The sequence below is a fragment of the Sinohyriopsis cumingii genome, chromosome 17, assembly GCF_028554795.1.
Source record: "Sinohyriopsis cumingii isolate HCF-2022 chromosome 17, ASM2855479v2, whole genome shotgun sequence".
Lineage (NCBI taxonomy): Eukaryota > Metazoa > Mollusca > Bivalvia > Unionida > Unionidae > Sinohyriopsis > Sinohyriopsis cumingii.
In genome coordinates, this window is record NC_142977.1 from 113,294,750 (window position 1) to 113,311,252 (window position 16,503).

The window sequence follows — 16,503 nt, forward strand, 5'->3', positions numbered from 1 at the left end:
AACGTGTTTGGTCCCCGAAAGATTTTTTCACGTCCTCCAGGAATCTTGCTACAGTGAGGGCAATGACTGAAGATAGGTTCTTGAATGCACTTCTCGCACGCTCGATGAGCCACGCAGAAATTAGGAATGTGAATGCCAGTCTCTTGCATGCATTCGAAATCGAAAAAGATGAAATTGCCTTTCTTCTTGTGACCGTCCTCTTTCTCTGGTGGGGGTTGGTATTTTTGCACGTAACAATCGTGTTCCAAGTCCACGATGTGGTGACAAATGTGACATTTTTTCTTTCCTCGACATACGTGTGCCTTGGCATTATTGGTACGTATGCCTTGTCTACACGTAGGGCACAATCTCAGGAGTTGACAAGCACATTTCTTCTGTGAACCTTGTGTTTTCAAATGTTGTTGGTAACAGGTAGGGCTGACAAACGTGCGCAGACAAGTCGAACAAGGCACTGGTTCTTCGCTCAGACAGGGTGGAGAGGCCAAACATCCTGGGCATTTCCATCCACAATGCTTGTGTTGCTCTCGATTATTATAACCATAGTCACATTTCTCACAGTAATATCTGTATCCCAGGAATCCGGTGATACTGGTAATGGTATCGAAATGGTCATCGTGATGATAAACATGAATGTATTTTCCGTCCTTAAAGTCTTGGCCTCGAAACAACAGAGACCCGCGCATTTCTTGAGGGTGCACTTTCAAGGTGTAGCGTGGAGCTAGGGCATCTTGCAATTTTTGCATCTCAGGAATGCCACAGGGTGTGTCTTTGGACAGGCCAGCTTGTTGCAACAGGAGTTCTGCTTCGTTTCGTTGTTTGGCTCGATCGGATCGTTGAATAGTGTTCCAGGTTCTTTTCCATTCTGTCGTGTCGTTCTTGTTGGCATAGGTTCGTCCCACCACGATGGTACGGGCTAAACACATCTGGTCATGAGGATTGTGAATTTGGACAAGACTACGCTTAATGCTGCGAAGCTCGTTCACCAATAACATCTTTTTGCGTCCTGTCCCTTGAGGAAGAGAGACGTGGGCCATTTTCAGTGTGGCTTTACCATCGGTGATGTCAAACTGGTCATTAGATTGTTGTACGTGTTGAATCTTGTCCATGATTTTGGAAGGGGTTAGTTCTGCAGGTCTGCTAAACTCGATCCAAACAAGGGATTTCAAACCGTCGTGATCTATGGATAGTGTCAAGCGATCGTCTTCTTTGGGTTGACATTGTCGCTTGGGTGCGGTGAGCAAAGAATCCCACATCTCGGTGATGAACCCTTCTGCTTTCTCCAAGGGTACGTCGGCCTTGAAATCTTTAAACTTCACCGTGTAGGTGTAAGCCGTGGTTCTAAATTTTCTAGAGGAGCACTTTTCCGTCTCTCGAATGGAATAGTATTTTTCAGGGTTGACTAAGGGTGACGAACTTGGTTTAGAGGGTTCGGATTCTGGTTCACTCATGTCCTCTTCAAAATCACTGGCATGAATTTGTGCCAAGATTTCAGCCCTGGTACGAGGCGATAGATCACGTTTCTGCCTCTTACTTTCTTCTTCTTCTTCTTTCTTCTCGAATGAATGGGATCGTTTCATCTTGAGTGCAAAACGTCAAATGACTAAAGTTTAAACACCATAGACTAATTTATAGTCTTGGCAAACCAGCGTATATAAAAAGGGTGTGTGTCTTGTCCTTTCACTATTCATTTCACTCTCAAGCTGAGCACAACGATGGAAGAGACTACCCAGATGGAACGTTTCGTCAGAGCTTTGCGAGGGGTCATTAGAAAATTCTCTTCAGACCAGCCGACGGACTACTCTCCTTCCTTTCGAGATAAAAGTCAAGATACTTGCTATATCTGTCAGAAGAAAGGGCATTGGTCTTCAGAGTGTCCAGACCGTCAAAAAAGAACAAAAACAGGGACTAAAAGAGACAAAAGTCAAGATACCTGTTATTATTGTAAAGAAAAAGGACATTGGTCTCCAGATTGCCCAAAAAAGAAACAAGAGGAGTCAGAAGAAAAGAAGGATTCTTCAGAAGAAGAGAGGGATTCTTCGGAAGAAGAGAGGGATTCTTCAGAGGAAGAAGAGGAAGAAAGAAGACAATTCTATTTAAAAGAAGCAAAGAAACAGGAGAAGAAAAGAAGAAGGGAAGAAAATGAGGAAAAAACGGTGAAGAAATTCAAAAAACAGAGAGACTAAACAAGGAGAAAGAAGAAGTCAATGAACTTTTAATTAAAGTGTTCTGTGGTGAACTGTGAATTGGATTGTAAAAAAATGGATAAAAGAATACATGAATGATATAAGGTAAGTGTCTTTGAGTTTTGATTTTAAAATAAGAAGCTACACTCACGCACTCATACACAGACACGTACAATAAGGGTAAAATGGGTGGGGTTTATTTTTGAGTTATTGGCAAATTGAAATTGTATTTCTTTTCGAGAAATGTGGGTGGCCCTGAAAAGGGCCTTTTTATTTTGGTGTAGGGGTGAGTTTAACCAATCAACTTTAACTGCCTTAAGCCTTTGCCACGGCCAAGGCCTACTTCTGATGATTGGGTTGAAATCACTAAGGGTGGTACGACAGGCTTAGTCACAGGGTTGGCGTGTTTAGCTCGGGAAGGTCGTATTCTCTTCGGTCGTGATAAAGAAGTCTGATACATTTGTTTCAGACTTCTTAACTCCGCTAAAATGTCCAACAGTACCGTAGCCGTTTGATTTTCACCCTCTTGTTTCTTTGCTGCTACTTCTTCTTGCTGTTGTTGCTGTTGTTTATTTCTTACCTCTTCTTGTTGCTGTTGCTGTTGCTGTAGGAGAAAAGCTTGTTCCGCTTCCTTTTGTCGTTGCATAAATTTCTCCAATTCTTCTTTCTGTCTCTGTCTAAAATTCTCCACTTGCGGTAATGAAGAAGGTAACGAAGGTTCCGGAACAAATTCTTGCGAGGTAAGAAAATCCACAAAATCCCAATGTACCTCTTCTGAAAGTAAGTCCGGGTTCCCTTGGGCAGTCTCCCCTGCTGGTGCACCCGAATGGATCGTTTTCTGAGTTTCCGTCATGTTGAATCACTGTCGCATAGATTGACTGCACACAAGCGCTAACGAATCTATATAGACCACGTGACGTCACAGACTGCTCTCTTCGGATTGGATGCGAGCTGACTGAATTTTGTAACGCGTGTTCGGATTGGTGAATGAATTCAATCCGTTTCAATCCTTCCTGTACCTATAAATAAGCGCAGTTCACAGCATTGATTCACTTGTTCTCGTCGCTTCAACATGTGGACCGATGTGCAATCTTCTACGCTTGTGTCTTCCATGATGTTCCGGACGGACATGCTCATGTATGTCCGATCCAAGTGGACCGTTGTCCACAGGACAAACACCAGCCTGTGGATACGTAGGATCTACGTTGAAAGACAAGGATGCCTGAAAAGAGTGCTGATTTACTGACCAACAGTGAGACGTAGCCTAAGGACAAGAAGAAGACCAATGCGGTACCCTTTATGTTAATGAATACATTAACATAAACCCAAAGGCCCTTTTCAGGGCCAGCCATATTTCTCGAAAAGAGATAGCCTTTCCATTGCCTACCCCTTTTTTTAAAAAAATTTTTTTTTAAAAAAATCCCATATTCAATTCCCCTTTGTCCCTAAACAATCCCCAAACTCTATTCCCCCATGTTAAATTCCCCTTGTACGTATATCGGCCCACAATTTTTTTCCCATGTTAATTCCCCTTGTACGTATATTACACTGGTCAACAGTGAAATCATTACTGACTTGAAAAGGCCCTAATCTGTAGTATTTTGGTGTGCCGAACACGAATATAACCGTGAAAAATTTGTATTGGCTCTCGTTTTGAAGATATTCATATACCTCATTTTCTATGTTTCACTGTGTAAATTTCTCCAGTAGGACTGCAGCAACATCCGGAATAATGATGTAACATTGCATAATACCATCATGCTCACATCATCCACAGTTGATTGCATCATTTTCTGATGCAATGCAATACCAATGCCATGCGGCTGCTGAAGTAAGTTGACGTCAGCAGTGTACTATACATGTGTAGGCCTATTATACTAATGCCAGGCGGCTGCTGAAGCTGACGTAAGCAGTGTACTATATAAAGCCCAATCAGATAGGTTCAGCATTTAAAATATTTTAGACGTTGTGCGAGACAGTTCAAGCTACTGTTACATAAAACTTATTATTTTATCCATTTACGTACAATAAAGAACAGTAATGCCTCGAAAGTGTGTTAATACCGCGGACAATTTTTGCTATATTTGTGGGGAAGTGACATTTGCCAACCAGAAGAAAAGTATCAATTCTCAAGTGAAGAAGGCATATCATCTTTACTTCGGATGCAAGGTTGGTGACCAAGACAAGCCTTGGGCTCCGCATATATGCTGTGCTACATGTACAACACAGCTTTCACAGTGGTTGAATTGCAAAAGGTCATCAATGCCGTTTGCAGTCCCAATGGTGTGGAGAGAGCCAAGCAACCACCTAAATGACTGTTACTTCTGCTTGGTTCCTCCTCTTTCCGGCGGAATAACGAAGCGAAAGAAGTCGAGAATAGTCTACCCAAACATTCCGTCTGCATTGAGACCAGTTCCACATGGTGAGGGACTTCCTATTCCAGAACCTCCAGCAGAATATTCTCTTGATTCATCTGACGAAGACAAAGGTGAGTCGACCTGTTCTTCTCCTGGTCCATCAGCATGCAGTGATCCAGATTTTCACTGTGGTGCATCATCAACCCCACACAGAATAACACAGGAAGAACTAAATGACCTGATTCGTGATTTGGACTTATCAAAGAACAAGGCAGAATTGCTAGGATCAAGACTCCAACAATGGAATCTTCTAGAAGAAGATGTCACAATTACTGCATATCGAAAGCGCCACCAGCAATTGGAGCCTTTCTTCAGAAAGGAAAGTAATCTGATATTCTGTTCCGATATTGAGGGCCTCATGAATGCTTTAAAAATCACTCATGACCCACAAGAATGGAGACTATTTGTGGACTCTTCGAAACTGAGTCTCAAGGCTGTGCTTTTGCACAATGGAAACATTCTTCCATCTATTCCAGTAGCGTATGCTGTCCACATGAAAGAGACATACGATAACTTAAGGCAGCTACTGAATTCCATTGAGTATAACAAGTACAGCTGGCACCTCTGTGGTGATTTGAAGGTAGTTGCCCTTTTAATGGGACTGCAGCAAGGATATACAAAATACATGTGTTTCTTATGCGAGTGGGATAGCCGAGCAAGGGAAATGCACTACATGAGGAAGGAATGGACTCACAGGCAGAATGTAGCCATTGGAGAGAAGAATATCCAACACCCAGCTCTGGTTGAGGCTCAGAAAATCTTGCTACCACCCCTTCACATCAAACTAGGTTTGATGAAGAACTTCGTGAAAGCCATTGACCGGACTTTGCCAGCATTCCGATACCTGCATGAAAAATTCCCTCGACTCAGCGAAGCAAAGATTAAAGAGGGAGTTTTTGTGGGTCCTCAGATTCGAGAGCTTTTCAAAGATGACCGGTTCAACAACTTGCTGGAAGGTGACGCGAAACAAGCATGGAATGCTTTTCGCCTAGTTTCTACAAACTTCCTCGGAAATGTTAGGGCAGAAAACTATAAGGAACTAGTAGAAGACATGTTGATGAAGTATAAGAAACTTGGCTGCAATATGTCTCTAAAGATTCACTTCCTTCATTCCCATTTGGATTTCTTTCCTAGCAACTGTGGTATTGTTAGTGATGAACACGGCGAACGTTTTCATCAAGATATCGCAACAATGGAACAAAGATACCAGGGAAAATGGTCCACTACAATGCTGGCTGACTACTGCTGGACACTCCTCAGAGATGCTCCCGAACAGCTGTACAAGAGACAGGCGAAGAAATCTAAGATGTAGTCAATGACTTGATTTTTTATAGGTAGGCTATTACAGTTGACCTTTTACTATTGGAATGCATTTCGTTATGTAAACATTAATTTCTTGCAGATTACAAAAAAACTAGAGCCAATTTTGCAATTTGACTGTCATATTCGTGTTCAGCACATAAAAATTGATAAGAATTGACTAATTTTATTTCAGTAACATGACTTTTGTAAAAATTTGTTGTCCAGTGTTAACCCACGATTTTTCGCCATGTTAAATCCCCTTGTACGTATATTGACCCACGATTTTTCGCCATGTTAAATTTCCATTGTACGTATAGTGGCCCAGGGGTCTCCGTAATGCTAATTTCCATTGTACGTATAGTGGCCCAACTTACTACTCACATCAAAACTTTAAACATTTATTGTGGACTTCTACCGAATTTTATTCTGGACTTCTACTGAATTTTATTCTGTACTTCTACTGATTTTATTCTGGGCTTTAAATTACTAGAACTTGAAAATTCTTGGATTATTCTGAGACTTAATTCTCAATACCGTAAGTTCTTTTTTCTCATTGTCAATTTGTATTCTAGAGAAATAAATTATTTGTTGAAGTTTAAAAAGCATGTTGCCTTTCTCTCTTTTATTTTATTTATGTTAAGAACACAGACTCGAAACACCATTGAAATGAAAAGTCCTGGAATTTTAGTCCTTGAATAGTCCTTGTAAATCTTCATTAATTTTTTGAAAAGTACTTGAATGTCAATGAAGTGATAGTTGCGATGGAAATCAGTTAAAGTAGCAAAAACAACAACAACAACAAAACAGCGGAGAAAACGGCAGACAAAACATTTACTAGTCTATGTTTTCATTTATTGTGTTTATATCCGCGATCTGAATTATTTATTGCTCTTTTCTAAACTTCTGCTTTGAATAAAACGTTAATCAGTTGGTAGGGACCGACATACAGCCGATAAAAATCTAATTAAATGGATGAAATGCGTGACTGTTTCATTTTTTAAAATAGATGGTCAACAAAAACATTGATGTGGTCTGTAAAATCTTTTATAATAGCATTAATGAGTATTCCCGATTATTATAGGGCACTACAGTACAGTAGAGCCTCATCCTGATGACGGGTCTAAAGTACGAAAAGGACAGGTCATTTTTGAGAAAAGGACTTGCCGTCTACGAAAAGGACAGGTCATTTTCGCGAAAAGGACTTGCCGTCTACGGAAAGGACAGGTCATTTTCGAAAAAAGGACTTGCCGTCTACGAAAAGGACCCAGTACATTTTTACTAAAAGAATCAATCAATATTTCTATTTCACGAATGAAATTATTTTGTGTATTAGCTTAATCAGTATTGTATGTACTATTACAGTAATCTCAAATAGGGTCTGTGACGAAACTGACATGAACTCTGTGTTCTGCTGTTTGCAGATTTTCCTGGTAACATTATAAATTGTTTAGATGATGCCACCGAAGGAAGATTCATCAAGCTAACCAAATAATCTGGGGGACATTTGCCACTAAGTAAATGGACTGTCCACAGAAAAATATGCATTTTGTCCGCAATTTAAATTTGCCCTGGACATTTTTTCACATTGATTGTAACCTATATTGAGATAGTTTTATTTGTCATCCTGGTATCTCATGCATTTCATGATAGAGAAATTTTGATAATAGAAATTACATTAATTTTTTAAGTACTTCGTGCAAATAGTATTTTGATAATAGAAATGACATTAATTTTCTTACGTAATTCGTGCAAATAGTATTGTGATAATAAAAATGACATTAATTTTTTTAAGTACTTCGTGCATAGAGTATTTTGATAATAGATATTGCATTAATTTTGTATGTACTTCATGCAAAAATTATTTTGATAATAGAAATGACATTAATGTTATAAGTACTTCATGCATAGAGTAAATTGAAAATATAAATTACATTAATTTTTTTAAGTACTTCGTGCATAGAGTATTTTCATTATAACTCATTGTTAATGCAGCAACGCCAACATCTATACTGAAACGAACGGAAAATTACTAATTGTGGTTAAACGGCAAGAAAAATATTGTTTAGAAAATCAGGTGCACAAAAAAAAAAAAAAAAAAAAAAAAAAACATAAATTCACTGCAATAGAACCGCAACCAAGCAAAACGGATGTCCTTACAGGTCAAACGCTGAACGCTTCAAAACACCAGTAAAGACCACTTTAGGAGGAGAGTATATTGGTTAGAAAACTGTCCGACATTTATGGCGTACCTACATACTAAACTGTCCGAAATTTATGGCGTACCTCCATAAAAAAACCGTTCGATGTTTATGGCGTACCTACATACAAAACTGTCCGATATTTATGGCGTACCTCCATACAAAACTGTCCGAAATTTATGGCATACCTCCATTAAAAATCGTCCGACATTTATGGGGTACCTCCATACAAAACTGCCCGACGTTTATGGCATACCTCCAGAGAAACATGACCACTTGTTAAGCATATTGAAACATTTCCTCTGAGAGAGTACCACGGACATTTCATCAGTACAGACAGAAATATAAAATACATAGCAAAGAAGCAATCTGTAAATAATGGTCTGAAAGAAGAACTGAAGTATAGTTAAGTGAAAGCAGTGGAAATGAGGATGAATATGCATTTATAGATATTCCGAATAAACGCCAGTGCTCTTTTTTCTCGTGAATGCATACCCTCTGCATATGTATTCTATCTATTGTGTTTGTTTTGGAATGCACACATTAGTAAGTAAATGTCGATCGAGAGAGAGAGAGAGAGAGAGAGAGAGAGACCGTACGTAACATGATTTGTTATAACACGAATGCAGATGGTAAGTTACACAATCATAACATGGCTTCCAAGGTTTAACAATAATTTCATTAATTTATTGAAGTCCTGCAATGTTTCAGGGACAGAGTAAATAGAATTTTATTTCATAATTTGGCAAGATGTGCCGTATGCTTGAATAAAAAGTGATATCATTTCAAGTGAGTCGGTAGTCAATCACTACACTTTTATCCTTAGGAGCAGATAACTCTAACTGAACCACCAACTGTAAAGTCATTAAGTCTTCCAAATGTTTGCTTTTATTACATCATGTAAATTATATTTAAATTCAAAATTCAACGGTTTCATTCTGTGATTTTTTTCCCTTTCTTTCTACCAGGTGTGTACTGGGAACTTTTATATACTTCTTTCATTATCATTGAAATGCACACGTCCCTTTCTTCCTCCCTGACACGTTATTACCTTTCCACTTTATTTTAAAAATAAATATTAAATGCAATGTAAATATGAGTACACAACACAAATTAATTTCATTTTTGAAATTTAAATATAGATTGAAAGTGTGAATCAAAACTTACTGGGTCTTTTTCGAAGACGATTAGTCCTTTCCGCGAAACATGTCCCGTTTTGCAAAGGGACCCATTTGTATATTAAATGCCATGTAAAATGAGTTGCTACACAAAATTATTTCATTTGTGAAATAGAAATATTGATTAATATCGCTATTGAAAACCTAATGTGTCCCTTTCACTGCGTTCCCTCAAAAAGACCACTTTTAACATTTCATATTCAAAATAAATTCTATAGAAAATGAGTTACTACGCAAAATAATTTTATTTGTAAAATAAAAACCTTGATTGAAACTTTTAGTACAAACATCTGTTCTTTTCACAGAAGGTAAGTCCTTTTCGAAATTTATATGCACCCTCGTTATGATATGGGATGAATTACGTCACGCGGCCATGATAAATCGACCGAAAAGGAATCATTTCATTGAAAGTCGGTCAAGTATGCCTTCTGGGAAATGTGCATGTAACAGGGTGTCCATGGGTTAGAGAGGTGAAGGACAAGTCTAAAGCGATCTACAAAATGGGAAAGAGTGCACTTAAATCCCACGGCAAAAGCGAGAAGCGCAGCATAAGCATATTAATGCCTATGCTTAGTTGACACTTATTTTGGTGTAAAGAGTGAACAAATTACCCCAACCGTCGTCGTCGAATGCAAATGGTTGTACTGTACTTTACCCACCTAAAGCAACATTGACTATACCCACACCCCATCAAGTGGGAGCTCTTCCACAAACGTTGCACCAAATAATAAAACAGTCATCTTTTGTTGACTTGTGTTTACTTCTGTAGATGTGTTTCAGTAACTTTGTTCACTTGAACACTTATTTCATGAATGTTTTTAACTTGAACAGTTACTTAAATATACAATTATGCTTGCTACCTTCCTGGAGGTCAAGATTATACTACTCAGACGGTGAATAATGAGTATGTCATTAAGAGTCCCCCAAAACGACAGTTTTGTGCTGTAAAAGCCCTTGAATTTTGCTTCCCTAGTACTATCTGAACCATATTCCGATTGGCACATAGCCAACGTCGTCATAATTGTGTACACTTTTAATCCCTGACTCAGTTATTTTATCGCAACGAAGGCAGGTATATTCACATCCATTCGCACGTGGGTCAAATGCCTAAGTTCAAACGCGGTGCCAGTTTGGTCACGTGAATGAATGAATGAAAGAATGAATAAATGAATAGTTCCTGCCTGCCCTTTGATATCTTAAATTCACCAGACTTTTGGTTGTTCGCACCATTTACACTATGGTAGTACAACTTGACTTCTCTTTGGGGTTTTGGCTAACGTATTAACAAATATTTCAGCCCGTGTTCAGAAGATGGCGTCCATTATAGAGTAATTGATTGGACCAATGAGTTTAGATCACACAAATGAACCGCCACGAATCCTTAAATACACAATGGTTATTGTTCATGTCGGTCTTGTAGTACTTTTCATCCCCTTCAGTGGGTCTGTAATCTTTGTCATTCGTGCTAGGTTCTCATTACACGATGGAAAAGTATGGCGATGACATTATATCTATGTGATGCGATTGTTAGTTTTGCTGTTTTATAAAATTGTGTAAATATGCTAAATTTATGTTACACTTATTTATTTCTGCTTTCTAACCATCGCTTAAATACTCGTACCCAATGCCAGGTAAGACTGAAATAATATTCTTGAATCTCTGATGACAGCATGTTTACGGATTCGTGTTTATACACTGTGGTCCATGATTTTCCCATAATAAATCAAATTTTCAGTCTTTTGAAAAGTTGCACTATTATGTACGTACTGGAAAGGAGTTCAGAGTTCGAAATATCGCAATGCATGGAAGTATATTTGAATCTATTTGCATGTGGGCTAAATGCCAAAGTTCAAACGCCGTACTAGCCTGGTACAATGCTGACGCGTGAATGAATGAGTGAATGAATGTTTTAATTAATTAATTAATTTATGATGTTTTATATTCATTAGACTTCAGTTCTTCATACTATTTACATCCTGACTGTACCATATTACTTTATTTGGTGTTATCTTATTTTTCAGATCACGTTGGGAAGATGACGTCCATTTAGAAGCAATTATTGGATGAATGAGATTAGGTCACACAAATGAACGGACACCAATCCTAAGATACACACTGGTTATTGTTTATGTCGGTTTTGTAGTACTTTTTCATTCCCTTCAGTGGGCTTATAATCTTTTGCCACACATGTGTGTGTGTGTGTGTGTGTTTTGTATATTTAAATTTGGAACTACACCAGATGTGGACTAGGTTACAGAACGCACGGTACAAACACCGTTCCTATAGTAAACCTATGCAAACACCATGATATTAAAAAGTCAATAACTTTAAAAAAAAATGAGTGCTCATGATCAAACCTATATTTATCAGTATAGATGAAACCTGGATGTCAGCTTCTGTGTAGAGGAAAGGATATGAGCTGCGGCATTTTCTGGACCTGCATGTGTTTGAAACACTTGCTTTCAATTCCGCACCAAAGAGTCAGGTGCTAATTTTAGTAATGATTGTTTCAAACTCAAGACTGTTAAATGATTGAAATTCCATCAATAAAACAATGTATCTATTTTGTTTCACTTACAACTAGGAGAAGCTCTCAAAGATTCCTTTTCCTGAAACATAATTTACCTTAATAACCACTCTTGGTCAGCCAAATGCATCTATACTCTAATTTATGTTCACCCATTTCCAGGCTGGTTCCCATTTTTCCATATCATTAGTACCGTGTGTCCTATACCCACCCTTGATGTTCTTGAAAGCACTAGGACTATTAGTTATATACATAAGTAAGCAATGTGCATAGTTCTGCTTGTCAGAGATTTAATTAGTGAATATTAAATTATATTGCAAGTCAATTTTCACCTAAAGAGCAATGGTGCATTTCAGGCAGCATTTAAATATTTGAGCTTTAGTTAAGAAAATCAGAAAAATATTAAAATAAAAGCTGTCTAATAAGAATCATCTTTTTTAATATCATTTATTTCTCTTTAATTTAATGCTGAAATATATTACCAGCCTTGTCATATTATGTAATTATTGAGTCAAAGGTCAAGATGACATTCTATATGTACATGTATTATTACAGAAAAAGAGATTTAAATGACAAAACATACCTAAATTCCTCCAAGAAGACATACAATTTAAAACTAAAGTAAGGTAGAAATAAGTCCATTAAAATGCAAAATATGAACTTTCAAAACATTCACTGAAATAAATTAGTGGGGTATAAGGTCATGAGAGGTCATCACCATTAAGCATGGTGGGAGAGACCTATGTGATCATATCTGAATCATTATGTTTCAAAATACAATTATGAAATATCACATTGCTTACTGTAATTACTCTATAGATGGTAAATTGCATAAATTTTATATATGTATTGCTTCGATATAAACCAAAGTGCATAACAGGAGCTTTCAATTCCGCACCAAATAGTCAGGTGTTAATTTTAGTAATGAGTGTTCCAAACTCAAGACTGTTAAAAGATAGAAATTCCATCAATAAAACAATGTCTCTGTTTTTTGTCACTTTCAACTAGGATAAGCTTTCAAAAGATTCTTTTTCTAAAACATAACTTACATTATTAACCAATCATGGTCAGCCAAACCCATATATACTCTATTTTATGTTAACCATTTCCAAGCCTGCGAGATCTAGCAAAACACTGCCTGAAATTTGTATTTTAAAGTCGCTTCAGTTTCGGTGAATGAATTTTGCTAAATTTAAAACAAATTCCGGTATAGTTTGAACCTATTGTAGTACAAATTATTAAAATGTGTACCTCTTTATGTCTCCCTCGTTATTGTTGTTTCCTATCTTTTTGTTTGTTTTTGTTTGTTTATTCTTCCTGTTTTGTCACATGGTTTCTTGTAATGATAATTTTGAAGTTTGTTGTCAGTAAAAAATAATGATAATACACTTTCAGTGCGCGCGCGTATTGCAACGTTATAATTTATTTGGAAGAGAACAATGCATACGTAAATTGAGGATTATCAAAACTTCCCTCACAAAATCCTGGAATCTGTGTCATGAATACGTTTGCTTCCTGGGAAACATAAAAATATAGAATTATGTATTAAATTATATTCTATCTATTCCTATATCTGTACAGTTTGGAAGAATTAAGCGAGGTTTTGTTTGAATAACACAGATAGGCGAGTAATATTCGGACTTTTTACGTATAGTTCAGGTGTTAAACTGAATGGTACATATATGGGGAATCTGTGTTGATCGAGTTTACCTGTCTTGACCATAGCCTTTGTATTTTATTTCCCACACACCACGTAGACAATCATACTATCTCCCACACACCACGCAGTCAATCATACTATTTCCCACATACTACGTAGACAATCATACTATTTCCCACACACCACGTAGACAATCATACTATCTCCCACACACCACGCAGTCAATCATACTATTTCCCACACACCACGTAGACAATCATACTATTTCCTACATACCACGTAGACAATCATACTATTTCCCACACACCACGTAGACAATCATACTATTTCCCACACACCACGCAGTCAATCATACTATTTCCCACACACCACGTAGACAATCATACTATCTCCCACACACCACGTAGACAATCATACTATCTCCCACACACCACGCAGTCAATCATACTATTTCCCACACACCACGTAGACAATCATACTATCTCCCACACAGCACGCAGTCAATTATGCTATTTCACCACACACCACGTAGACAATCATACTATCTCCCGCACACCACGTAGACAATCATACTATCTCCCACACACCACGAAGTCAGTTATGCTATTTCACCACACACCACGTAGACAATCATAATATTTCCCACACACCACGTAGACAATCATACTATTTCACACATACCACGTAGACAATCATGCTATTTCACACATACCACGTAGACACTCACTATCACGTATGGTCTTTTTTTCTTAGGTATCGACACAAATATTTAAGTTGCCCAGTACCCACTAACTGGCTGTCAAGGTTTTTTCATGGTATTTCTGACAGCAGCCTTAGAACCAAAAAGTCTATGCAAGTATTAATAGGGGGCTGTTAAGCGTCAATGGGAAAATATATTACAGATCCCTCTTGGGCACTTTTAGCGTCAAGACTTTTCAGATCACCCTGGGCACGTTAAGCGTCAAGGGATATTGAACATGGGGAATATTTGACCTGTATAACGGCAAGGGAAAGTGGGGTTGTTGTATAGGGATAATAGGAATGGAACAGGTGAGGTGACGTCACAGTACTGGAGAATGGTAACAATGTAGCAAGGGGCTAACCTGAATACGTGCTGCTCTAGGGAGAGACAAATACAGGAAAGATTTTGACAAAGACACCTAAAGACACATATATGGCAAACAGAATAAATATCTTTTCGAGGCACTTGAGTGGCACGAAAAGGGCATTTATTTATTATTTTTTTCGTTAACTTCATTCCGTTAACATAGATGGCATTGCATAGATCTTCTCTTTTTCAAACTTCTTCTGACTTCTGGACCGTAGATGAGGACTCTCTTCAGACAGCCTTGTCTCTCCACATAGATTCTTCTTTTCCAAACGCTCGTATCAGTGATCCGGATGATTTTCCATGATGATCTGACATACATGTTTAAGTTTGTACGTAACAGCATCGACGATACGATGGTAGACGATTCAACATTAGTCCACATCTTGTTAAGAGAACAGGTGACGCGAATGCAGTGAACTGCTGTTATTTATAGTGGAAGAGCGGATTGAAACGGATTGAGTTTTTTTACCAATCAAAATACGCGTTACAAAATTCAGTCACATTATAGAGTCTGTCTTCCAATCCGAAGAGATCTGCCTGTGACGTCACATTCCCTATAAAGATGCGCTAGCATCTGTGCACAGTGAATCAATACAACAAAGGTTTCAAACATGGCGGAAACTAAGAAGACGATGAATTGGGGTGCACCGGCCATAGAGACGAAAAGCGATGGCATAGCAGCAGCTACCAAAGTCAACACAGCTCTACTTCCAGAAGAGACGGATTTTAATTGGGATTTAGTGGATTTTCTATCTTCTTCGCAAGAATTTGTTTCGTTACCAACACCGCCGCCATCTTCACCTTCTTTACCACATGTCGAGGATTTTAAACAGAGACAGAAAGAAGAATTGGTGAACTTTTTACAGCAGCAGAAAGAAGCATAACAAGCTTTCTCCTTCAACAGCAACAGCAAAAGGAAGAGGGAAGAAGAAGGACACGACAGGAAGAAGAAGCAGCAGCACAGAAGAAACAAGATCTAGGAGAGAAGGCGGACAGTGAAAGTCAAACGGTGACGGTACTCTTAGACGTTTTGGCAGAGTTAAGGAGTCTGAAACAAATGTATCAGACTTCTTTATTACGACCCGAAAGGAAAAAGACCTTCCCGAGCCAAACAGCCCAACCTTGTTACTACATCTGAGATACCAGCCCTAGTGATTTCTACCAAATCATCATCCACACGAGTAAGTCCAGAAGTAGGCCTTAGCAGTGGAAAAGGCTTAAGGCAGTTAAAGCTCATTGCTTCCCGTTCCAACCCTGTCAGTACGTCTACCAATCTATCAAATCATCATCGACAGTGGCAAAGGTGGCAAAGGCTTAAGGCATTAAGGCAGTTAAAGCTCATTGCTTCCCGTTCCTATTTTTTTTTTTTTTTTTTTTTTTTTTGTTCTTTTCAGGGCCAATCATCTCTCTCGAAAAGAGATAGCATTCATCTTGCCAAAATCAATTAAAACTCAAATCCCTTTTTCCCATGATGTACGTGTGTGTGTGTGTGTGTGTATGTGTGTGTGTGTGTGTGGTTGTTGTTGTTGTGGGGTTTAACGCCATTTTTCAGCACACGATAGACTATGCATGGCGGCCAGTATTAATGGTGGAGGAAGAACCCAGGAAAACCCCAGAAAGAACCACCGACCCACAAGAAGCTACTGGCAAGCTTTCTCACATACCCACATTGGCCGAATCCTGGACTGGAACCCACGCAGACAGGTGTGTGTGTGTGTGTGTGTGTGTGTGTGTGTGTGTGTGTGTGTACGTGAGTGTAGGTTTTTATTATGATTATAAAAATCAAAACCAAGAGACACTTACGTTTTCTATCTGGTCTATTATGGTACAAATTTTACAATCCAATTCACAACACAACACTTTAAATAATTCATAGACTTTTTCTGTCTTTTATCACTCTTTCCTTTTTTAATAACTTTCTTCACTT

The 16,503-nt window shown here is 38.3% G+C and overlaps 1 protein-coding gene across 2 annotated transcripts in view; it reads left to right on the plus strand.

Annotated features, from left to right (window-relative positions):
* LOC149779686 (fibroblast growth factor receptor-like 1) overlaps positions 1–13,063 on the plus strand; it is a 197,535-nt gene extending 184,472 nt beyond the window's left edge. For both annotated transcript variants that reach the window (XM_089940531.1, XM_089940532.1), the window contains exon 15: positions 11,300–13,063. In XM_089940531.1, coding sequence (XP_089796657.1) covers positions 11,300–11,328 — 29 coding nt within the window. In that variant the 3' untranslated portion in view covers positions 11,329–13,063. The remainder of the gene's footprint in view (positions 1–11,299) is intronic.
* Positions 13,064–16,503: the final 3,440 nt, after the last annotated feature.